The sequence below is a fragment of the Stylophora pistillata genome, chromosome 4 (genome assembly GCF_964205215.1).
Source record: "Stylophora pistillata chromosome 4, jaStyPist1.2, whole genome shotgun sequence".
Classification (NCBI taxonomy): domain Eukaryota; kingdom Metazoa; phylum Cnidaria; class Anthozoa; order Scleractinia; family Pocilloporidae; genus Stylophora; species Stylophora pistillata.
The window spans coordinates 42968452-42994147 of record NC_142522.1 but is presented as its reverse complement, the minus strand read 5'-3'; the positions used below and the strand labels follow the sequence as shown (position 1 = coordinate 42994147).

Sequence of the window (25696 nt, the reverse complement as noted above, 5' to 3'; positions counted from 1 at the left end):
ACCCTGGCTAGGTATCTAACGTTGGGCAATAATTAAATAGTTTTTGTCAGGAGGGTCAAAAGAATATATAGCAGAGTTTTGTTTGTATTTTACTTGCTTGCCGTACTCAACGATTCACGTCTGTTCACGCTGGCACGTGACGTATTCCTAAAATATGCATGAGTCGATCAGTGGTTTGGGTTGGAACCGACTCACACTTGGGTACGAACCTACTCAAACTTGGATACGAATCGACAGCTTTTTGGTATAAAACCACCGAGTACGAAAAACCAAACGACCGGATACGCGCAAGGTAAGTGTGATATTTTTTATTCATGCTTGGTCAGAGTGTGATATGTCTTCTCCAACGGTTAACATGGAAAACACAATTTATTAGTCTGGGTACGAAACGAGCAAGCTGGGTGCCAAAAACTCAACTGACTGGATACGAAACGACCGGTAACCCGTCCCATGCTACGATGATATTGCGAATTTTTTGATACTACCACTAACTTTGCTTAGCTTTCGCAAATATGGGTCCGACCTGCTTCAATTAAACAAGTTAAATCAATAAAAAAGTGATGAGCAATGTTTAATTGTTCTCATGGTTGATGCCTTTAAGATTATTTGTAAGATTTTTGCAACCAAGCAAGTATCATTTCAAGCCAACAGTTTCGAACCATCGGTTTCAAAGCATAGAAGAAACTTCCAATCAGGATGATAAAGAAAAATTGAGATTGAAGACTTCAAATCCATCCAAATAGCCTTAACACAGTTGAACTGAAAGCAATAGACAACTTTTTTGAGAGACATGTTTCGGCATGCTTATGCCATCTTTAATCAGTGAGTAACTGAAAGTGAGTAATTATATAACAGACAAGAAGATGAATAAAATATTTACAGTATGATGTAATACAAAAGCGGGTACTAATTACAACGTGACACCAAACATCAAAGGTGTGAACTAAAATGCTAGAAAAGTGTTATAATGCTGTAACTGTTTGTTAAGTTCAGGTTTGATCTTATTTATATAAAAATCTTCTTTGAGTTTTAAATCAATTGAGTTGTTAGCAGAATCCAGATTACTAAAGCAAGAAAGCGAGTATTTGTTCTTACAAGAAGGAGATGTGTTGAAATGCTTAAAACTATGCGAGTTTTTATCACTTTCCGTGTGCTCCTTTATCCTAGTAGAGACAAACTTAACAAACAATGACAGCAATATAAAACTTTTCTAGTGTTCACACCTTTGATGTTTGGTGTCACGTTGTAATTAGTACCCGCTTTTGTATTACATCATACTGTAAATATTTTATTCATCTACTTGTCTGTTATATAATTACTCACGTTCAGTTACTCACTGATTAAAGATGGCATAAGCATGCCGAAACATGTCTCTCAAAAAAGTTGTCTACTTCTTACAATATTTATCATACTTGCTACTGCTACGACCTTATGAACTGAAAGCGTCGGAAAATATTTCGAAATTTTCGTAACCTTTTATGCCATAAGAAATTTAAAGCAGTTGTCTTTAGTTAGTTTTCAGAGGAACTGGGACAATGCTCAATCGTCAATTTTTTTTTCATTGTGAATTGTTGTCAGGTATGATGATCTACCGTCATCGCTAGGTTTATATGTGAAATGCGTCTTACTTCCTCTTAGCGGGATTAACAATTTCGAAAGCTTAAAATCCCTCAGCGAAAGAGCATTAGAGCTCGAAATTCGAAGGTCTTAATTCGATTCTCTGAGGGCATTTTTTTCCCCTTAATATCATGGCCGACTTTACGAAACGAATAACATCTTTCGTCATTCATGTTCGGTTCGACCTTTCGTCTCAAACAGTTTCATATGTCCATTTAGTCATTCACTCAACAGTACTGAATTGATAACAAACGAAGTTACTGATGCAAACTCAGACATCTAACTACTAACATTACTTCTTTCTGTTCTAAACAAGAAGTTTTTTTCAGTGACTTATGTTTACAAACTAAGCAGCAGAAACTATTTCAAGTTAGTCTAGAGTCATTTCAGTCTGATTTTGGGCGAGTTCAAGTGACGGTTTGTACTTTCTTATTTGCAGTCACCTCATTCCTTTCAATTCACTGCTCTCATATATCGCGCAAGGTCAAGATGGTTGAATTATTTTTAATTAGGTTTTTTAAAGTTGCACATTATAGAAGCGAAACCTTTCAAAAATAGTTCACGAAAGCAGGCAAACACCAGAAAGGCAAGAGTAAACCAATAAGAATAGAAATTATATGAAAAAGGACTTTAAAAAATGACGAGTTAAATTATGAATGTATCTGTATTTCATCAAGATGAACAAAACAGTCGCAGCTCCTTCGATGCATCAAACTTCTTAATTATTAAATTTTTTCTAAATGTCATTTTCAATTGGCTAGCGTTATCGAAACTGAGATGTTCATAACACGATCCATCAGTCATTGATGTCTTTATTTCTTGTGTCATTTGGAGGTGTGATCGTTCGTGGGGTTTCTCTCCGATTCCAAAAGAGATAAGTAGATAGTCATTTCCTTTGCTCAGATTTCAAAATCGTAATCGATGTGTCTTAATGAAATTTGATTTGTGGGCAAGTAATGCATGTGTATTCATGACGATCGGCTGACGAAGCTGGTTTGTCGCGATGCCTTTCACAGCGAATTCCCAGCGCCTCTGGGCTTCAATACTTGATAGCAATGTGTGAATCATTCGGGTAGGTTTTTGAATTGTTAAAAATATATTTATTTTTTGGCCTTTAGTGATAGCTGTATAGGTACAAATTCCTTGTAGCACTATATGGATACATCTGTCGTCCCATATGTACCAGGATAACGACAATAACGATGGCTGTTGATAAGGGTCATATAAAAATGTAAACAATACTACTCATTTAAAAACTTCGGAAAGAATAAATTTTGACCTCATTTCTTTTGTAGTAGTTTGAAACTCAGTTACATAAATTGCAATTTTCCAGTTTCATATTATTATACAATACTGGACCTCTTACGAAGTCATGGTTTCCAACAATTATTACCTGGCTGCAACCTTGTTCCTGTCCTTTGGAGTGCTGTCTGCTGGCATCGAGATCAAACGAGTGAAATACTGCGGTAAGACCAAGAAATTCCGCTTATTGACCTTCAACTATGTATATTATGTGGCCGCCCATTCTCTGTCTGAGGTCGTTTCATTAAGGACTTAACGCGAGAAATAACGGCGGGGAAATCCAGCTTCAGTTTTGCACGAGTTATATCTGTAAAATGGACGATGATGATAATGATTATGATGAGGATGACGACGAAAATGATCATGAGATGATGAGGATGACGACGTTTGTGATAGGTCGCAACTCCCAGGGTTATGTTTATAGGTAATCACATGGTTTTTTTTTCTCGTGCAATTTGAGATAAATCAGTACGAGCAATTTTACAGAGCTTAACAAAATTGCATGAACCCTTTGGATAAGTAAAATTTTTAGTTTTTGAAAAATTTACAACCGCAGAATTATCTCAAATTGCAGGAGAAAAAACCCTGTGGTTACTAAGAATAATATACAAGCAAAAATTATGACTGTTTTCCTCTTAGAGTTGTTTTTATTTCGTGTTACAACTCACTGGTTCGGCTGCCTACCTTTGCCTTGTTGTCGGAGTAGTCAAGCTTTTCCTTCAAGAACTCGGTTCAAGCATTTAATTTAACTCTCAGTCACAAATAATCGATCGAACATATGTACTATTATTCCGTTAGATATCGGTCGATAGCAGTAACCATTACATCAAAGCTATCGCGCTTGTGGTCTTCCTAGTCTTTCGTTCGAATATATTGCTGCGTAAAACTCCTCGAGAATCTTATGTTAGGCTTCTGGTTCATACCTTCATAGCCGATGTTGGAAGCTTGGCTGCCTATATACTATTAAGCCTAAAATTTGTGTTACAAAGGATGTATTTTCAATAAGTCTTTGATATGTAGGTGACGTTCATTTTTTTAATGCTTTTCAGGTCCGCCAGATAATACGTTCAAATTCAAGATTTTTCCAGGGCCAGTGTTGGCACGTGGGAAGTATTTTAATATCAGTGTCACATTTACCCCTGGTAAGTTCCACTCAAAAGTGGTGAGTTGGAATGGCTTGGCTTTAAGGCCAAAAACATCGACCAAAAGGACAGCTATTGATATTAGTTTACAGTGCTATACCATTTTTCTTGTGTATCACACATGTAGGACTTGTAGGTAAAGCGAGAAACTGGACCCGCTTCCTCCCTAATTCGTATACTTCATCAAAGGAGGTAGCTCGTGAGAGAAGCCCATTAAGTAAAAGTGGCTCCTGCCGCTTATGATTACTATGCTGAACCGACGAGATGTTTAGTTTTTTTTTGGGTTGTACTTTAATTCGAGAGCTCAACGAGCCATCGCCAGTTAGTCTTTAGTTCAGTCATGTGAAGTTTCGAAGTTCCTTTCGTTCAAATACATGACCAATTCTTAGGGCTAAAAAGGGATGCCCAAACCCTTAAACTTACACGTTGGCTTGTAACTACCTTTTAAAACTTATTTATATCATTTTATTTCATTCACTAAGGTTGATATCATCATCATGTAACGACATGCACTGACTGCTTTAATACTCAGTAAACTCTTATCTTATTTTTTGTATTTCAGCTGTCGACATTTTTTACCCCACGATAGTCTTAAAAGCCCACTCTAAGAGAGACCATCATATTTATAACGATAAAGTTTTTAACCCGTCTAGTCAGGCCGAATGCCACGTTGCCGGGTTTAAGCTCTGCAATTTTCCAGCAGGAGGTTTGTTTGAACTTGTTGATAATCTGTAATTATGAATGCCTGGAAAACAAACCTTGACTGCCGACAAAAAGTTTAGAAAGTTTTTTAGAATACATTGGACTGAATTTGTAGAAAATGTCTCCTACTTGCAATGTTCTTGTAAAGGTTAATCATGAAGATAGGTTCGTTAATCATAAAGATAGGCTCGTTCTTTTACCAGAAATATAGTCAAACCGAACCCTTTTCCTTCATATGCTAAATTTGTCGAATTTGAACAATCTTTTTGGCAAGCCCTCCATTAATATGAGTTTTGATTACAACTGACTTACTTTATTGTTACAGTAACCCAAACGTGGAAATACCAAGGCATCTACGATATCGTTGACCACCCCAAGGTATCGTTCGTAGTCATCAAGTCTAAGATTTGTGACCGTAACTAACGGACCGGTCAGGGGTAGAGGAAGGGGGGTGGGGGGAAGGGAGAGGGAGTTGGAGGGTTTTAATTGTGTCTTGGTAAAATTTACCTAAACCACCCAATATGACTCTGATTCATATGATCTACCCACCTTGGCAGTCAATTGGCAGTCAAATTTCCATAGCCCCCCATTTATACTATGTTGGCGATGACTAATCCCCTTTCTGTTTCCCCTGAAAAATCTGCTTTCCCCTTAAATTTATCCTCTTTTTATTAGTCTTAAAGTAAATCATACAACCTACTTATCCCCATGCTCCCTTATAAGGATGAATCGCGTGATTTTCCATCTACCCCTTCAATTAACCAAACATTAGAATAAAGGCTGATAGTTTCGAAAGAAACTGTTTGGGGCTGCGTCGGTGGGAGTAACGAAATGATTTGGATATATCTACAAAGTTGAAATGGTAAATTGGCCACCGTAACGATTACAAAAGCTGACGTTTCGAGCGTTAGCCCCTCGTCGGAGCGAATTCGTATTCGCTCCGACGAAGGGCTAACACTCGAAACGCTAGCTTTTGTAATCGTTACGGTGGCCAATTTACCATTTCAACCTTGTTGATATATCCAAATTATAACCAAACATTAGGTTTACCAGATCACATTTTCAATCTCAAATTCGATTAGTAAACCAGATCATATGTTCTACTAAATATTTCGCTGGTATTGTTGTTACGATTCTTCAAGACAGAGCATTTATTTTGAATTTCGAACTAATTTGGGACTACCGAAATAATATTGACGTATCTACTGACGCATTTTTTGTCATTGCAAATTAGGGCGATTTTATCTTCTCAATCCGTTGCTACAATGACGATGAAGCTTTGTGGTTTTGCCTTGAGGGAGAAGCAGTGTTGTAAAACCAGTTTTCCGCACACAGAGATGAGTCAATAAAGTGTTATATTAGAGTAAATGTGGAATGGCTAATGTTACTCGTTGGTAGCGAAGTTCACTGTGGTCACTTTTTCCCATCTTTGGAACAAATTCTGAATCATCCTCGTCTTTCCAATCTAAAAACTTTAAAATATCACCTCACTGATAAACAAATACATGAGAGAATGATTCACGGTCCCTAAAATAATCCCAGAACAGAGCTTGGGCTTTCTTTATTACAAGTGGAGAGGTCGGTTTAGCTTACTCTTCGCATATTGACATTTATCGATCCAGTCCTGACGGTCATGATAAAAGACTAAAATTGCATTTTGTTTAGTCGGATTTTCATTATTAATCATGCTAATTTAAATAAATAGCTTATTTAAATCTTATGTTTGCCTTTTTTTATGAAGGGAAAACATCCTTTTATAAATGTTCTCCTCATTTCTTATCATTCGTTTTGTAAGGGTAAATAAGAAAACCGTCCATTAATTGGAGTCGGGTTGTATATGGTCTTACAGCTAAGTCTTGATCTATGGTCTTACAGCTAAGTCTTGATCTATGGTCTTACAGCTAAGTCTTGATCTATGGTCTTACAGCTAAGTCTTGATCTATGGTCTTACAGCTAAGTCTTGATCTATGGTCTTACAGCTAAGTCTTGATCTATGGTCTTACAGCTAAGTCTTGATCTATGGTCTTACAGCTAAGTCTTGATCTATGGTCTTACAGCTAAGTCTTGATCTATGGTCTTACAGCTAAGTCTTGATCTATGGTCTTACAGCTAAGTCTTGATCTATGGTCTTACAGCTAAGTCTTGATCTATGGTCTTACAGCTAAGTCTTGATCTATGGTCTTACAGCTAAGTCTTGATCTATGGTCTTACAGCTAAGTCTTGATCTATGGTCTTACAGCTAAGTCTTGATCTATGGTCTTACAGCTAAGTCTTACAAGTTGGTCTTGTAGCTAAGCCTGTTGCGTTTATTATCAACACCTCGTTGCGTACTGCCCAAGTTCCCAGTGATTGGAAATCTGCGCGGGTCATTCCACTTTTTAAAAAGGGAAAGGCTGATGAAATGGAAAATTATCGCCCGATTTCCATTTTACCTCTTTTATCTAAGGTTTTAGATCGGGCTGTACATATCCAACTCTACAAATATCTCCAGCAAAAGAAGATTTTGAGCCCTTATCAGTGAGGGTTTCGGAAGTGTCACTTGACAGAATTCGCTGCTCTTAGTTTTCCTGATAATATTCGTAGGAACATGGACCAAGGGCAATTAACTGGTGCTGTGTTTATTGACCTTCGCAAAGCTTTTGACGTTGTGGATCATGCGGTACTTCTGGACAAGCTTTCCAATTTGGGGATTTTGGATAAAGAGCATGGCTGGTTTACGGATAACCTGTCGAACCGCACCCAGGTTGTAGAGTTTCAAGGGGTGGCTTCTACTTCAGAAGCCGTCTCTACTGGAGTCCCTCAGGGTTCTATCCTCGGACCGCTATTGTTTATTCTACACATTAATGATTTACTGGAAGTAGTGTCCGATTGCAATATTCTGATGTACGCTGATGACACTGTTTTATACTGTTCATCCTCTCAAACCTCTGTCATTCAAGACAAGCTGAATGCTGAACTCTCTAAAATTGATCACTGGCTTTCTTTGAATAGTCTGTTTGCTAATTTAACAAAAACTGAAGCTATGATTTTCGAAACCGCCCCTAGATTATCTGCTGTTAACTCTTTTTCTATTACTTTAAATAACAATGTAATTAAGCGGGTTTTCCACTTCACTTATCTAGGTATAGTTTTTGCTGACCGCCTTAGCTGGAACGAGCAAATAAAGCACCTAATTTTGAAGGCGGGAAAACTCGTAGGAATGCTTAGCAGGCTTCGTAGAAGCCTTACTAGAGAGAGTGCAAAGGTAGTGTATTGTAGTCTAATTAGGCCAATGTTAGAATACTGTGTAAGTGTGTGGGGCTGTTGCGGGGAAGGTCGCAAACAAGACCTTGAAGCCCTCCAAAACCGGGCTGCTAGGATAGTGGTTAGAACCGTGCGCAGCAAGCAGGCAATGGAGTTGCCCACGTTGGAGGAGCGCCGACGTAAATCTGTTTTTAAACTCGTTAAGAAATGCCTGCAAGGTCAATGTCCCCAGTATTTTAAACAATATTTTAAACGTAATAATACAATCCATGCGCGCGCTGCTAGACAAAGCAACCTCTTACATCCGCCTGCCGTGAGAACTGAGATTGCGAAAAGATCCTTCTATTATTATGGTTGCGCTATTTTTAACGAATTATCTTAATGATATTTCGTGTTATACATCTTTTAATCTTTTACTTGTAAATAGTTTTCTATTTATATTATTACCTGTATTAGTGTAATATTTATATATTTAGTGTGGTTTTTGTGCGTTGTTGCTCAGGGCTCCCATTGATAACACACAGCTTTTTGCGTCTGAAGGGGCTACCCTGAGCGGTATAAATTAATAAAGGTTCTTCTTCTTCTTTTCACAACCAACAAGTGAAACAAGGGTTAGTTTTTCTCTGGGCTAGAAGAGGCAGAAGACGAAAACTTCCAAAACATCCTGTGAGTTGCTTTTGGTTAGTTGTCATTAGCAATGACAACTAACCAAGGTTTCTTCCATGCGGTTGCCATTTTACTAAAGATCTAAGGTTGGATTGTCAGCGTATTTCAATTTCTGTTGTGTAGCTATGAGTAGGTGTTTCGTCTTCTTTGTGTTAAGTACCATTTTGTTTAACTTGAACCAATTGCTAGCATTGTTTAGGCTGACTTTCAAATTCTGTTGGATATGATCAGTAGAGTGATCGGAAGTCCCTAGCGTTGTATCATCAGCATATATTTCAACTTCAGAAGTTGGTAGGCAAAGAGGTAAGTCGTTAATATAAAGTGAAAAGAGGACGGGACCCAAACTTGATCCTTGTTGAACGCCTTGTGGAACGCCTTGTGGAACGCCTTGTGGCAACGTGAGAGGGTTAGATAGTGATCCCGAAATACCGCATGTTTGAGTTCGATCGCATAAATACGATTTGAACCATCTCAAGGTTGGTTCACTAGCGTGGTATTTAGCGATTTTAGATAGTAGAATGTCGTGACTTCTCTAAGTCAAAGGCTTTGCTCAGATCCAAGAATATCGACCCAAAAACCTTGCTTTTATCCATAGCCTTCAGCGAGTTGTCTGTGAGGTTCAACAGGGTAGTTTCGCATGAAGGATTTGGGCGATAGGCAGACTGTTGGCTGTATAGAAGGTTATTGTCGCACAGGTATTTTAGGTAGCATGACGCAACATGTCTTTCAAGAGGTTTGGAGATAACTGGCAGGACTGAGATAGGTCTATAGTTGTTTCTGTCACGAGGTGAGTCTTTCTTAAAGACAGGAGTTAGCCTTGCTTTTTGGAATTTGTCCGGAAAAACGGCTTTACTGATGTTGAAATTGTAGATATTAGTAAAACTATTAGATATCGCCGGTAGTGCCAGTTTTAGAATTTTAATTCAAATCCCATGCAGGCCTGTGGCTTTGTTTCCTCCTATGCGCTTTGTATATTCTTCAACTTGTCGAGTGGTCATGAGGGGAATATCAAACTACGTGGAAACATTTAGGCGAGCATTAATAAATTGTGAAATGCTAGCGTCTATGTAAGCAAGTACCTGTTCGTTGACTGTGACCTGAGCCGGGTTTGCAGCCAGCTGTATGTTAGTGAAATGATCGTTAAAAGCATCAGCCATGGAAAGTGGGTCTGCTATTTCTTGGCCATCCATTTTAATGAGAGGGCGATGAAGGAATCGGATGTGTTGGTACTACATGTTTAAGAGTTTTCCAGAGTTTTTTGGAGTTGCCCATATTTTCAGTGGTTTGATTTCTCAAGGACCGATTTTGCTTTAGGAATCATTTTGACAACTTAATTCCTTAACTTCTTATACATGGTGCTCGCTAGGACATTAGTTTTTGGACGTTTCTTGAACTTATCTCTGGTTCGGATACAGTCAATGATAGAGCTATTCATCCAAGGTGGCAGCTTTTCTGCTTTACTCTTTTCTCGACAATGGGTGCGTGCTGGTTGATTAAACTACTGACAATCAGCTCCCAAGTGTCCAACTTGTCGTTAACATCTTGGAATATATCAAGCACTAACCATGGAGCGGTATCTAGATCGTAAATAAAACTGTCTTTGTCAAATTTATCAAAGCTTCGATATTTGATCGTATCATGATGAGGTTTGGGGGATTTAAGGCTGCGAAACTTGTGTACAAAACAGACTGGATAGTGATCACTAAGTCCATTTATCGGGACCAGGGTTTCGATGATCCGCTCTGGATGCGAAACATAAACATGATCTAGCAACGCGGCCGAACATCGAGTAACCCTTGTAGGAGATGAAGAAGAGACGATCTGTTAAATTCCTGCGTCCCGAAAAATTGTAGATAACCTACAAGACCCATCTACTGCTTGCAAGTCGATGCCAAAATCACCAACCGCAATTACTTCGTTATACCTGCTCATAGAAATGTCGATTAATTCGTCAAGAAATTTGAAGAAATCAGGGCTTGATTTCGGTGGGCGGTAAATAACAGTGAATAAAATCTTTGGGTTCGATCGATGTTGTTTTATTTCCAGGCAGAGATGTTCTAGTTCAATGGATGAATCCAACAATCGAATTCGACAACAAAGGAGAGAATTACGTATGATGCACGATCCTCGCAGTAGAGGAGAGAATTGTTAACATAAGCGGCAACCCCTCCACTTGCAGTCGCACCAAGTGGAAATTAGCCAGGTTTCACTCATTGCAATGACATAAAAAACATTAAGGTTCACCAGAGTCTTTCCCTCTTCAAGTTGGCGAGGAAGAGGTCTGACATTTAGGTGACAGGCTCTGAGGCTCTTAGATTTTGTCGGGAAGGTGTGATGCGAGCTTGACTTGTTCGAAATTGTAAAATTTCCATCTGTGGTGTCATTTCTCGCTAGTGGGCCGGGGTTTGAAGAAACATCACCATGCAGAGCGATAAGTTCGATGTTAAATGCTGCACGATGATTGCCACTATATGATAGTAGATTGCCACAGCGCGACTGTACCCACTTCTCTTGAAGAAATCAACATGGCGTCTTTTGGATTGCAGACATGCAGGAGCGTATTCAAGATAAGTCGTTGTGGCGCCTTGAAAAGCCATTCCAACCCTGTCGAAGCTAAACATGTCAGCTTGCAGCTCCCTGTAGGAGAACCAGGCGAGCGTGGCTACCAAACAGGACCAAGAAATTAACTTGAAGGCCACCATCGAGATTTCGGCACGTATGCTTCACTTACTACTACTCATTCCAACCATAATCCACCATAAGTTAGAAATACTCAAGCGAAATAGGGATGAAATGTATGTTTTTCATAAAATTGTTACATTTATTGATCTTGGCAAGAGCATTAAAAAAGATGGGAAAAAAGACATTGGAGAGATAGGTTTCAACTGAAGGCAACGCTTTCCGCGCAAGTGTGTCCTACAAACTGGCAGACTTACATAGCTGCTTGTTTTATTTATCTTGACAGCCAGCATATATCAAGAATGCCATGCAATTCCTTTTTCTGTCGTTCAAGTGAGTCACCTCCGCGCCTAACTAACTGATAGACAGTCAGCACTACAAAAGCCATATGTGATAAATTCCGAACGCATTCCACTCGCTCTTACATTTCACCCTTAAAACCAAGAAGTTAAATCCATCATTCTCAAAAAATTGAATTACTTAAAAGCGATTGATCATGAGAGACTGATACTATCTTTCCACAACTTCCACTTATTTTGTTCGAAATACTCAGCGATGCTACACAACAAAACGTTTAAAAAGATCTATGTATTAAAATCTTTTATTTCAAAATCCTAGTAGATACGCAATGGCGTGATCGAGCAGGGCCGGAGAATCCTGGAATGCAATAAGTTACTCACATTAAAGGGTTTTGTATCTCTGGAAGAATCTTGCGAAGACTTTTACTTGAAATAAGCCTGCAATAAAAAGGCATTGGAACATTCAAAATCTTCAGATATTATTTGGCCATATTCACGCAAAGCACCGTATGCATCGTGTAACATATCGGCACGTGATGACATTGGCGCGTTTTATTGTGACTACGCATATTCAAATAGCATAGCACATTTTATGTAAATTCAGTAAAGCACACGCACTAACGCGGTGTGTTAGGCGAAACCAGAATAAAGAGTCGCGGGCAACGTACTACACATCGAACCCTTAGAGAGACTCCTAGTAAATGAAACGGGGAACTATAAACTATTTTAAAGGCCGGATTTAAAGCTCGGCAGACTCGGCTACTTGGTTGCAGAGGAAAACGTGGTTCAAGCAAATGTGTCAGGTCAGTAAACGTCTCCTAATGTTTTAATTTTGCTGAGCAAAGTATGCAAACTCTGAGGCAACAGACACGTAGAGACTTTGTTTCTCTGAGAATTTCCATGATTAAAATAAAACCAGGTACTTAACGTTTTATGTTCACCATCTAAAAGTGGGGGTGAGTTTGGAAGTTGTAAACTGAACTGGGACACAAATGCCTTGTTTCCTCCAACAATAATCGATATCTCTCACTACCCTCTCTCCTAGTAGCCCCAGAATCTCTCTGATGTAAGTTATGGACCGAAGTTTTTTCTAACGCGATTTTCCCCCTTCGACCGCACTGATCATCGCCTGAGCATAGGGGGGAAAATAACGACCCCTGACTTTCACTGCGAACCGAGTAGACGAGGTTAGGAAGGAATGGTGTCATTTTTCTTGTATGATGATTATAAAAAACGATGTCTTCATGATGCTCAGCTTCAAATTGCTGACAGACCTAAAAAACGAACCTGATTTAGTAGGAAATCATTATGGTTCCTGCGACACTGTGCTCTAAGAAAATTCGAAGGGAACCCGGTGCCCTGAAATTGTTAAAACCAGGGTGCCCAGTATGTCCTTTTCATGAAAAAAAGAAAATAAGAAAATAATAATAATAAGAGTCAGTGGTCGCCCAAGGGCAAAAGCAAGGCGCCAGAGGTCACCGGGTGCGTTGGTACATGTTGGCACGGGAGATTAAAAAGAAGAACAACTTGGCATAAAAGCAGCTTTTAATCTTAACGCATCGTATGCCTACTAATTTAAGACTAGTTAACCATGTAGCGCTCGTATATACTCACAGTCGGACATTTGTGGATACTCCTTCAAGCGTATCAGTTTTTAGTAGTTTAATATGGTTGGAAAACAGCGTCCTAAAAAAGAGCCAAAAAGTTAGAGAGCCAAATTGACAGCCTAACATAGTAACACGGGAACACGTATCCCATGTGTCAGTGGGTTCAAGGTTATTACGATTAATATATGGCTTAAAAAAACCTACAATGTTTTATAAAATCAGAGAATTTGAATTGGCGATCAACTCACAATATTTCCAGGTTGTTGAGGTCACGAAAAGCGTTTCCCTCGATATGCTTTATTCTTTTTCCATGAAGGAACCTTCGCACAGTAGATCAATGAGACAATATAACAACAGTTGAAGGAAATTATAGCCCTCTTTTTATTTCTTACAGTCTGATAGTACCAGAGCCGTGCGACTTCCCCAGTAAGACTTGTTTCCTAAATTCTATAGGCTCTGGTTTGAAAGGAATACTTTGATCTGAACAATAACAGTGCTTTGATTGATATCAGCGCAAGAACATGGCAAGTTAGAATACTTACAACACTTCCAAAGAGGTTTCAACAAAAGTGTCTTCATGAATAGAGGTCAGATTGTTGCCTGTAAGCATCCTTCAAAACAAAAGTAAGGAATATCGAAGTTTAGCAGAAGGCCAGTTCTAGCAGCAATAACATCATTTAAAGAAAATTGTCTACCAAAGTACTAAAACTTCGAGTATTGACGACGCCATCTTCAAAACAACTTAGCTGATGCATTTGATTGAATTTGAGGCGTGGCTCCCCAAAAATTATGTAAATGGACATTTTCTATTTCATAGTTATCTCTGAGTAATAGGAATGAAATACGTACAGCAGTATTAGACCTCTTAGCCCAGCAAACGTTTGAATTGAAATATCTGAGATTCTATTGAAACTTAAAACCTGAGGAAATAAGAGTCATCAATACAGTAGTTTTATGATAAGAGATCAAATTATTAGCTTGGATCTCGCTAAACAAGCAAGGCTGTCTATAGTTAAAAAATAATGTTCTTGTGTACGACACAGGGATACTTGGAAAAAGTACAATAAAAAAAGATAGGTCACCGTGCATGTTTAATTTAAGAGATATGATGGGCCAAACTTACCCATTTTATACCTGTATTGGTACTAATGACGCACGCTATTTCATCGGTTGAAGGTACATTTGGTGGTGGCCAGAAGCAAGGATTTTTTCAATGACGAGATGGAAAGTCCCAAGTGTACGGAAAAATCTTATGTACATTTTGTCAAAAAAAACAAAAAAACAAACAAAACAAAGTTCAAACGTGCCTCGAGTCTTGGCTTTCAAGATCATAATTTGCACCATCGAGTAACAGGCTTTGCGCACAATTTTAGCTGTATCTTTTAATTCTCTGGGTGAATTTTTTATAATTTCTCCTATTTAAAGGGAATTATTCTGCTAGTTGAAGAGCTAACGACCATCAAACCCCTTTACTTGCACATTGATTGCGAAATAATTCCATGTTGTCGGAATGTGCGCCCACTTATTCACCTGATTATATGATTTTTATCTACAGTACGGGGTGCGCAGTGCAATACTGAGGAATCACCTTTAACGGCCTAACCCGCCACAAGTCAGCTATAGTTCAGTGGTAGAGCATCCGAAGTACTAGTCGAAAGGGTGTAGGTTCGAATCCTATTAGGAGCATTCGAAGTGATTTTTCTTCTCCGCCCACGTGTAGGCCTACCATTCACTGAATGACATCTCCTTTTACTTAAACACCACGCTTAACATTTACGATCTTCAAAAAAAAAAAAAAAAGATAGGGTAAACAATATTAACTCACAACTTTTGTAGCTGCTTGCAGCCAGTAAAAGCTCCATCTGGGATTGACCGGAGTTTGTTGAAGGACAAATCCCTGAAAACAAAATTTTCAATAAAATTGAGAGAGAAGATGTATTAAAGGAGGAAAGTTATATTGTCACCAACACTGCTTGAGTGAATTTCTTCTCCAATGTCAGGACTTTTCAGTTCCGGCATAAAGATAGGCGGGAAAGGAAATAAACAAAATAATCAGTTTCCATTAGTTTTGGTAGCTGGAGATAACGAGGTAAGGAAGAGTCTAAGCACAAGTCAGTGGTGTACATTGCCTGAGCATATTCTGGTTTGTTTAACACAATGGTCAAACGTCTGCACATGTGTAAATGTTGTAATGACTTGGTAGCGTGCTTACAGGTAGCCTACGTACAGACGCTAGATGATTCTCCCAATACTAGCGTCTGTGGTTTACCGGCCGATTTCCTGTTCTCTGTGACCAAATATCCAAAGCGATATTTGATTGGTTGTTGAAAAAACCGTTTTTTACGCCAACTGTGATTGGACAACGACTCGGTGCAGTCTTTTCCGGTTGCAATGTTTTGGTTGGTACACGTGAGTTTGACAGCGATTACAAGGTGAGAGATTTTATGTGTGAGAATGGATAGAGACGAATTTCTCGTGTGATTATGTAGCGTACCTGCACTGACAAAGGACCTTGACTCAACTCAGTTACCATACGAAAAGTGGGGACAGTGTGTTTTCTACGTCCACAAAAAAGATTGTGTGACGTTAAAATTTCAAAGCGAAGATCTCGCAAATATATATATATATATGTTATTGACGAGCTGGGAGTCCGTATTGACAAAAACTGTGCCCGAGGTCTTGATAATTTAGGTAATTTAGAGAAAATAGATTGAGACATTGACTTCCTTTGGTTTTTTCGGTGGATTTCCGGTAGAAATGTGAGGGAAATTAAAGACTTCCCAAAATTGTATCTGGTCGAACTCAGAACTCCGCTGAAGTTAAGTTACCCTGAACGCAATTGTAAATTGCAAATGCCTCGCGTTTTAACTTTCTGAGTGACTTTTTGTGACGGAATATTAAATTACCGATGGTTTTTAGGCCACGGGTGAACCTATTTAAAACAGTTTTCGGCAGTGCTGCCTGTGTTTTCATAGTTTTCTTTATCTTGAAGTATGTTTTCCTATTCTTGATAACAAAATCCGCTTTCGTTTTGGGAACTTTGGTTGCCTGAGGGTCACGTTTACGATATTTAAATTTTGAAGCCTCTCTCAGGAAAACGATTAAAAAGCGAGAATTGGAAGACTTGGAGCGGTTCGTCGGTCCGTACCCGGGGTCGGGATGAGAAAATCTCGGTCGCTGGAGCGCGCGGAATTAGGCAATCAAATTCGAGTGGGAGGGATTCCACACCGCTAAGATGCTTAACAAAAATACTATATGTAATTGTTGAATAAGTGGGAGGGCCGGACTGGAAAATATTTGGCTTGAGGTCATGGCGCAAGGACCTAGCCCCGCGAGATCAGTGCGTCGTGAACGAGACTCAATTATATTCCCGTCCGGCCCGACCTAACTCAATAAATAGGTATTTTATCATATGACCACTAACTAGGTTAAAAAAAAAAAATTGAAAGTTTTTTTTCTTAAGACGCGATAGACTGACGCACTGGGGACGGCCACACAGAATTTTCTTCGTTAAAAACGTGCCCTTTGCTTCTTCGAGTGTGAACAAGAACTCACAATTTATCGAAAAATGAGACCTCTCTTCAACAAAATTTTGCAACAAAGCAGTGCGAGAGCTCTTATTCACCAGCCGGGAGGTCTGTGCTAAAAAAAACTGTACCGAAGGTCTTGGATACCATCTGAGGCCAAATGTTACAATTACTTACGAATATCACATCACATACAACATTTTAAGCTTTAAAAGACCGCTAAAATCCGGAATAGACGTCAATTCGTTTCCACGTAAATTCCTGGAAAATACAAAAGAGCGGGATCACTTACTACTTTATCAAGAGTATGTAACGTTCTTGTACCGACAACAGAAATTGTCTGAGGGATTATTTGGTTTCTTACAAGTTAAAAGACTTTTCCGATGGTCCTTCCAGGATTCCAGCTGAAACATGGGACAATTTATTGCCCATGTTTCAGCTGGGTCTCTGTAAAAGAAAGTAGATAAGGCAAATTTATTTTCTATAAAGCATTTGTAAACCTGTTTGAATTGTAAATCAAGAGCATTAAAGTTTCCAAACTTACAGCTCACTCAATTTCCTCATCACCTTAAAAGGTTCCGTTTTCAATGTACTTTACTTCACATCGGCTCAGATATCTAATAAAGACAACAAAAATTATAAACACCTACGTTGTAAATTCCTTGGTTCTATACTTGGACAATTCCTTAGTGTTTCATCGCACAACATTTTCCTTCATTTGAAAACTTACAGAAGGGACATATTGTAAAAGCCATTAAAAATATCGGCTGTCAGATTAGGTCCAATATGATTTCTGGAAAAGTCTCTGTTAAGATATAACAAGCATTACCATTGGAAAAAATGATTAGCATAATTAAGATAAATATCAAATGACTGTAATGACTATAATAATGAAACTTCTTTAAAGAAGCTAAAGGATCCTAGAATGAAGTCTGAAATGACTTGGAATTACAATAAAATCCAATTGCGAGAACTCTACAATCCGGCACTGAAGTCAACGCGTTGTAACTTAAATGCCTGGAAAAATAAAAGAAAAGCGGGTTCTTGCGAGGTGCAAGCCACAAGAAGCAAATGACGACTTCGATTAAAAACTATTGAGAAGCCTACACGACTCCTGCCATTAGCAAGTAATTTTTTACTTCTGCTTTCAGAGATTAGCTCTGGCCTTTCTGTGCGATGTGACGAGGTTTGTTTCGTAGGTTTTGAATTATGTAATGTAATGTAAAACTTTATTTATACGCGGAGAATCATCAGTTAAGCTAAAGGTAAAAACTAAAACTATTATAACTGTTTTACATGATTGCCGTGTGGGAATCCGATATCTCAGATACCTTCTTAATACGCCGTTTAAACTGCCCATTAAGGTCCCATTTCCCCATCAGTATGTTTTTGCCGGATTATATCGCGCCACAAAAGGCAGTGTTTTATTCTGTTTTTCTTTGTTTTTAAGCGACCCTTCTCCCCTAAATTTTGTTAAATATCTTCTATTCCCCTCTTTAAGGTTATTCCTCAATATTGCTCTGCGCATTCTGTATTGCGTATAAGAATCACGTAGTCAGGCGAATTAGAGCGCGCGCATTCGGAGCAGGGGTATTGTTTCTCAATCAGTGGGAAAGATAAAGAGCTTACAATGGTCTTTAGCACTTGAACGAGCACGGTGACAAATATCTTCTTTCATTGCAAAATTATCCTCTTTTAAGTGGAGAAATTAAAAAAAAAAAAAAAATCGAAGAATGAATTTTTAATTTAAAAAGTATTAAACTGTTTCATACGATGGAGACTTTCTACTTAGAAAGTTAGAGGCAAGTGTTGCTTTCACAACCCTTGCTACCAGCTACCGAAAAGCATACTGTGAACTGATGAAATGGAGCGTGTGAATAGAGCCAGTAGAAGCATAAATGGGGTAAGATCAGCCCATTAAACAGGCACGGTGACCTATTTTTCATTGTATTTTCGAAACAGATATATGTAAGGAACATTATTAAAAGGAAATTTAAAATCTTTTTTCCGGTTACTCTTTCTCTGAGGAATAACCTTAAGCGTGTTTTGAAACTCTTATGTTGTTATTAAAACAAAACAAAACAAAACAAAACAAAACAAAGATAATTACAAGAACTACTACCGTACTTACAGCTCGGTGATATGCTTACGATCTTTCAGAATAACTTTCATCTCAACATACGATAACTTATTATCTCGCACAGAGCTGAATGATATGAAGGGCAAAATCTACAATGTCAGTTTTAACAGGGAAGATGTCTATTTAGCCGAGGAAGGTGATAAAATATCCCATGTATTTAACCGTAAGAACTTCTAGATAAAGGGATCCAGTCATCATGAAAGTGAGATAATCAAGAAAAAATCTTGTTTTAAACATAATGACGACGGTCAGCAGAAAATAATGAGGGTTTGGTCAGTTTGTGTACATTACTGATGTTTGTTTATGCGAGTTGCTTATCGAAGTCTCACGAGTAGAAAGTTACACGTCGAGTAGAAAAACAAACACAGATAATCCGTGCAGTTTTTCCCGGGAGGTAAAATCCACCTCGAACAGTATTTTTGCCAATATTTCTACAGACGGAAAATTAAGAAAATAACAAGATTAGGTTTGAAAATACTTTATGGGGAGCTCGTTGATGAACGAGAATGTTCATGAGAGAAACTTAACACGCTCTGGATAACTGGCCAGCCTTTCGCCTACAATTTAGCTAGCGGTGGGTACTAAATATTGCCAGCCTTGTGCCTATGCAGTAAATGGTTTGAACCCGGGGGTAACATGTGAAGGTGTATTCTGATCGTCCGGGTGAGTGTAGTCCTGAGAAGGACTGTTGTCGGTGGTAGTGACTGACGTTTCGACAACCTGTGCGGAAGTCATCATCAGAGTCAAGTGAATGATTGTTGTCAGTAGAATGTTCTTATTCCAGGTCGTGTGAAATGATCGGTTGGTTTTGCCGTGATGTTATTGACTGTAAGACTCAAGTGACGTAAGTCGGTCGTGATTGGTCTGTTTCGATCTGTCGGTAAAGTTAGGTCGTTCTTTTTCGGTCGTTTGTGATGTTTATGTCGTGAATGAGTCGTTTGAATGGAGCGGGTAGTTGTTGACATCTGTTTAGGGACGTCTGTTCTAAGTTAGTAAACCAGCTTTCCAGAGTCAGTCGTTGAAAATAGTCAGTGCTGTAGGTTAGGCATTGCGCAGAGTCCCAGTCAATGTCGTGGTTGGTAAGTCGATGGTGTTCAGCAATGTGATTGCTGACCTCACCTTTCCTCGTCGCCCGTCTGTGTTCAGTAAGTCTTGTTGTGAGGTTTCTGCCAGTCTCACCGATGTAGGAGCCTTGGCAGTCGGAACAATTGATCTTATAAATCGTTCCCTGTCTGTTCCTCGGTTCGTCTTTGTCTTTAACGTTGGTTAGTAACTGACGTAGTGTGGTGATGGGTTTGTGGGCGACGCGGATATTGAAGGGTAGTAAGATGCGCGAGATGTTTTCAGACATGCCTTTTATGTACGGTATGGTTGCTGTAGTCGTAGGGGTTGCGGTGTCGTTTGTTTCGGTAGTGGTAGTGGGTCGGTGAGTGTTTCGTCGGATGAAGTCGTTGTTGTAGTTGTTCTTCGTAAAAACACGGTGAAGGTATTTGTTCTCGTCGGATAAGCTGTCTGTCGAGTCACATACTAGTTGTGCGCATCGTGTTAGAGTTCTGATAGTTGTGGCTTTGTGTGATGTAGGGTTGTAGGTTGACTCGTCTAGTAATCTGTCGGTGTGTGTCGGTTTCCTGTAAACTGTCGTCCGTAATGAGTTGTCGTTGTGGCTTACCAGGCAGTCTAGAAAAGGAAGTTTGCCATTTTCTTCGACTTCTCTGGTAAACTGTATGTCAGTGTTTTGTTCATTAAGGTGGCGGTGGAATGTGTCAATTTCGTCGTGTCGAACGGCGGTGAAGGTGTCGTCAACGTAGCGTAACCAAGCGGTATCGTTTGTCGGCAAGTCGAAAGGGCGCGTTCCTCGATGTTCTGCATCACAATTTCTGCTATAACAACAGAAACTGGAGACCCCATGGCAGTGCCGTGTAACTGTTTGTAGTGTTTACCGTTGTACTGAAAGTAAGTAGACGTTAGGCAAATGTTTAGCAAGTCCATAATGTCGTCTGTCGGTAGCGGTAGTGGGTCGGTAGATTGTCGGATTGCAGTCTCAGTGCATAGTAATGCCAATTGAAGTGGAATACTTGTGAACAGTGACTTCACATCAAATGACACTAGTTTGTAGTCGTCAGGTATCTGAACAGTCTTGGTAGCGTTAATGAAGTCTTCAGTGGATTGTAGTTTATGTCTGGATTTGTCGGTTACCTCACAACAAGACTGACTGAACACAGACGGGCGACGAGGAAAGGTGATGTAAAAAAAAACAGGTGATGTAAAGAAAAATAGGAAATATATTGCTAAAGGACTTAGAATGACAATTTAACTTAAATTGTACCTGCCTTAATGAAGATGCACAAAACAGTCGCTGCTCCTTCGATGCACCAAGCCTCCAAACTATTTATTTAGGGGGGCATCAATAATTTCGGTTTAGCAGTTTTAGCTATTTTTAGATCTTTTTTTCGTTTCTTGTACCATTAAACTTGGGTTCTGGTGTTTATTATGGTTGGTTGATTTTCCTGGTTTTTTCGGCAATTGGTTTTCGGTTTTCGTCAAAATTACTTACGAGGTTTTCGGACTTGGTATCCGATGCGGTTTTCGGCTTTTCCCAATTGGGTCCTGGTTTTTCTTCGATCTGAAGGGCAATTATGCGCCTCCACTGATTTCGAATAGCCGCAAAACCTCTGTATGCTCCACTTGTCACCGCTGTATCGGATTGATTAGCGTTTTGATAACTGAGATGTCAACATTTATCAGTTTGACGGTTTTCAGTTTCGATGAAGTTTTTTAATTGCGGTTTTACGGTTTCTAAACTTCCGTACTTAACAGAAGCCATTTTCAATTAGTGGGCGTTATCAAAACTAAGATATTAATAACACGATCCAATTGTCCTTTGCACGTCATTTTTTCTTTTATCGCACGGAAGTGTGATCTATCGTTTGTCGGTTTCCTCTCCGATTCCACTGAGAAGAGGTAAGTTCGTAGTTATTTCCTTCGCACAAATTTCAAAACCATAATCGATAAATTACTAAATGAATTTTGATTTGTGGGTGAGTAATGTATGTGTCTCCGCGAAGATCCGCTGATTCAGCTGCCTGCTATGGCTATAGCGTCTGGGCTTTAATACATGTACTTGAGAATAATTTGTTAAGCAATTGAATAGACTTTTGACTTGTAAAAATTCATAATTTATTTATTTTATCGCATTTAGCCAGAGCTGAATAACCAGAGTAGGTACAAATTCTTTGTAGTTCAATGGATACATCTGTCGCCTTAAATATACCATTATAATGACAATAATGCTAGCTGTCCGATGATAGTAATTGGAGACCGATACATGGATAACGAGCCTACCTGCGCATAAACATACCTTCAACATATCCAAGTACATTTTCGCTACACTTTAAACTGAACTAAACACTTTATGCTTCTAAATAGCCTTTGTTTGAAGCTTTTACAATGTGTCAACTTCTGAACATTTGTTACTAGGAGCACTATATCTATCATTAGGTAATTTACCATTCGCAACAAACATGCGTTAATAGCCCAACTAAATCGCTTTTCTTGTAGGAGATGATTTTATTTTTTCCTAGGGTGTCATGCGCAGGGCTAAAAAATACGCTATTTGTGTCCAAAATAAGCAGTTAAGCCATTGGTCATTGGGGTGACTGCTGTGTTGGCAAGTTTAATATGCTTAAAGTAGAATATAGTATTATCATATTTCACTGTGAGCTATTTAGCAGCATTAAGTGTTTAGTTAACTTAAAATGTAGCGGAAATGTTATGTATAAAGAGTGGATATGTTGAAGGTATATTTATGCGTAGATAGGCCCATTTATCATTCATCATGAGACATAAATTGCAATTCTGTTTCGTCATTGGTCATTGGTCGCTACGGAGTCACGTGAGAAGGCGCACGAGCCTGGGAAGATCAGTTGTGTACGATCCTTTTGGGAAGGTCGGACGGTGTTTGCTCAACACTGAGAAAACTAGATGACTGCCGCAAATATGAGTGGAAGGGACCCCCTTTCACCGGTAGAAGAAGAAAATTTACTTTCTGAAGAAAACGAGACAGCGAATTCTTTGCACCGGGGTACAGACAGAGTGCTTGCTGATGTATTGTCGGCCATGACCCAAATGAGTTCTACCATTTCGTCCATGGAAAACGCAATGAAACGGTTAGCTGGCGCACCAGAAGACCATGCTACACCATTAAAAAGGAGGAGAACATCTCCTACAACTAATACCTTGAGTGATAGTGGAGATTCATACCCTGAGAAGTCAGATTCTGAGGAACTTAATTTCCCGCCCAATGGCGACCCGCCAAAACTGGGCAGCTCTGACGCATTGCTCAATGAAATTGCTCAAGACTTTGAGTCGGACGAGCAAACTGACCCAAAAGTCGCTCAGAAATTGGCGGATATTGTCAATAAGCGATGGGGTTCTAAGTTAGAGGAAGCCAAATTAAAAAAAAAAAATTGGCGAAATACAATCGACCCGATAATTGCGAGAAATTAACGGTGCCAAAGGTCAACCCCGAGATCTGGAATAAGCTGAAGCACGTGACCAGGAGCGCAGATTTACGCCTTGCCAACATGCAGAAAGTACTTGTCAAAGTCGGTAGTGTAATCGCTAAATCGACTGACACTGTTGGCTATCCGTGCAGATCCTGAGAGGACCTCAGCGTCGGCTCTCACTGAGAAATTGGGGAAATTAATCACGTATAATGCTGACCGTTGATTTGTCTTGTCAAAAATTTAACAATAAAATCTTTGAAAAATAGACGGCTTTTTCTTTTTTTCTATTGCTTTCCAGGTCCGCCAGATAAACTCACAATGTTTCCAGGGCCGGTGCTGACAATTGGGAAGTATTTTAATTTCAGAGTCGCTTTTACCCCTGGTAAATTTTACTCAAGAAGGGGAAAGTGGGAATGGCCAGGCTTACAGGACAAAAACATTGACTAAAGAGACGGTTTTCACATAAGTTTACATTTATTTACCATTTCCCTAGTGTATTACGCATACGGGTAAAACGAGAAACTTGACCCATCACCCCCTCCCCAATCGCACACTTCCTTTACTGAGGTAGCTGATGGCAGGAGCCCTTAAGAGTGTGCTCCTGCTCCTGATTATTATGATAACTCGAAGTCTTATTCAATTTAATTTATATGGGGTTGAAAATACAAAATCAGCTCTATATTTTTTAATTCGAAACTCAACAAATCATCGCCGGTTAGCTTTCAGCTCTGTAAATTCAAGTCTCGAAGATCAGTTCGACGAACAATAAAACTCTTAGCTTTTTTATTCCAGCTGTCGACATTTTTCACCCCGCAATCGTAGTAAAAGCCCACTTAAAGAGAGACCCTCGTGTTCCTATGAATAAAGTGTTTAACCCATCTGGTCAAGCAGACTGCCACTTTGCCGGTTTTAAGCTCTGCAATTTTCCAGAAGGAGGTTTGTGTGAACTAGCTCAATGATCTATAATAATAAAAACCCAAAAAGTAAACCCTGACTTTTGAACAGGTTGTACTGATAAGAAATAGCACACAAACTGCAGTTACAAACATGACAGTAAAACGCATGTTGGAAAACAAGGTTAGTAAGCTTTACTTGACGTTTCGTATGTTTCGACATACATCTTCAGAAGTGACAGATAATAATACACGGGGCGACTAAGTTTAAATTTAAGATAAGTAACTAATTAACAAAACGAACAAAAGTTGAGACGAAAAACACTTGCATATATTCAAAGATGCAAAATAACACAGATAAAGCTAATAGCTGCTGACATTATCGTTTAGAGTAGGTTTAAGTTGTTGAATTAATAGAGTCTCCTTTATCTTGCAATGAGTATCAGAACGACCTTTTGCTAATATCTCAAAGTGGTCCCATTTCATGTTGTGACCAGTTGATGTGACGTGGTCTGCGATAGCAGATGTATGACAGGCACTTGTGAGCCCTTTTGAGTCGTAGGATTTTGATTGTGTCTCATAAAATTGAACTGATCTCCCCACATGGCTTTGAAACATTATTGGCGGTCAATGTTCTATAGTCCTCCCTTTACACTCTGTTGATTTGGCTCTGTTCTTTCTCAAAATTTCCCAAAACTTTATTCTCTCCTAGATATCCTTAAAGTAAAGCATCCAACCTGCTTATCCCCATGCTTCCTCAGGCAAAAGCTGTTTAACGCGACCTGTGTACATTGAAACTCCGCGAAACGCATAATTTTCTTTCTTCTTTTCCAAATAACCAAACATTAATTGCTTTAACTAAGTTTTACCAGGTACATTTTCATCAAGCTCATATTCTATGAGGAAATATGTCATACTATATCATATGATATTTTGAATATTCACTGTCATCGTTGTTTCGCCAAAACAGAGCATTTACTTTGAATGTTAAAGTGACGGTGCTCGTAAAGTTGGTGCGCCTAACAAGCGTTTTAAGAGAAGCCGCCCGAATATTTCGAGAATCCAAAATCAGTGACGAAATATCGATTTTTTTTTTTGCCAAAACATCCCTTTCTGTGAGCTAGTTTGGAAAAAAATATTTCAAAGTTCCAGCGATTTTCTTTCCGGCTGAAATTTAATAAAGTTTGAAAATTCGTTAAAATAGCCGTTTTCGCTTTGCCGAAGCGGTCAAATCGTCAAGCAACTTTAGAAAGATGCTGGCAGCGCTAAACAACTCCATTCACCATCAAACTTTGGACGGTAATTATAATGTCACCGCACAATAAATGCAAATAAAAATTTTTCTTGTAGTTCTCTTTGGTATGGGTTTTATCG

The 25696-nt window shown here is 39.1% G+C and overlaps 1 protein-coding gene and 1 long non-coding RNA gene across 4 annotated transcripts; one reads left to right on the top strand and one right to left on the bottom strand.

Annotated features, from left to right (window-relative positions):
* The first annotated feature begins 117 nt into the window (after nucleotides 1-117).
* LOC111333151 (uncharacterized) lies at nucleotides 118-8606 on the top strand. Of its 3 annotated transcripts, XM_088758213.1 has the most exons (7): nucleotides 118-292; nucleotides 2951-3083; nucleotides 3969-4061; nucleotides 4624-4767; nucleotides 5089-5141; nucleotides 5998-6126; nucleotides 7347-8606. In XM_088758213.1, the coding sequence occupies exons 2-6, from the start codon at nucleotides 2990-2992 to the stop codon at nucleotides 6076-6078; spliced, it is 465 nt and encodes a 154-aa protein (XP_088614339.1). In that variant the 5' UTR covers nucleotides 118-292; nucleotides 2951-2989; the 3' UTR covers nucleotides 6079-6126; nucleotides 7347-8606. The 3 variants fall into 3 exon arrangements, with proteins under 3 accessions (XP_088614339.1, XP_022794409.2, XP_088614340.1); XM_022938674.2 differs by lacking the exon at nucleotides 7347-8606 and having other exon boundaries at nucleotides 119-292; nucleotides 5998-6131; XM_088758214.1 differs by lacking the exons at nucleotides 118-292; nucleotides 7347-8606 and adding an exon at nucleotides 1646-2689 and having other exon boundaries at nucleotides 5998-6131.
* Nucleotides 8607-13492: 4886 nt separating this feature from the next.
* LOC148733860 (uncharacterized) lies at nucleotides 13493-14210 on the bottom strand. The gene is made up of 3 exons (XR_016000228.1): nucleotides 14107-14210; nucleotides 13800-13868; nucleotides 13493-13577 (listed from the first exon to the last, which is right to left on the bottom strand). It is a non-coding gene; the product is annotated as an uncharacterized LOC148733860 (long non-coding RNA).
* Between the last annotated feature and the right edge of the window lie 11486 nt (nucleotides 14211-25696).

What these genes read in the sequence shown, in the direction of transcription:
- LOC111333151 (XM_088758213.1), top strand. Translation starts at nt 2,990, where the DNA reads ATGGTTTCCAACAATTATTACCTGGCTGCAACCTTGTTCCTGTCCTTT. An exon ending in CAGTGTCACATTTACCCCTG is followed by an intron (nt 4,062 to 4,623) that starts GTAAGTTCCACT and finishes TTTGTATTTCAG; the next exon opens with CTGTCGACATTTTTTACCCC. An exon ending in CTGCAATTTTCCAGCAGGAG is followed by an intron (nt 4,768 to 5,088) that starts GTTTGTTTGAAC and finishes TTATTGTTACAG; the next exon opens with TAACCCAAACGTGGAAATAC.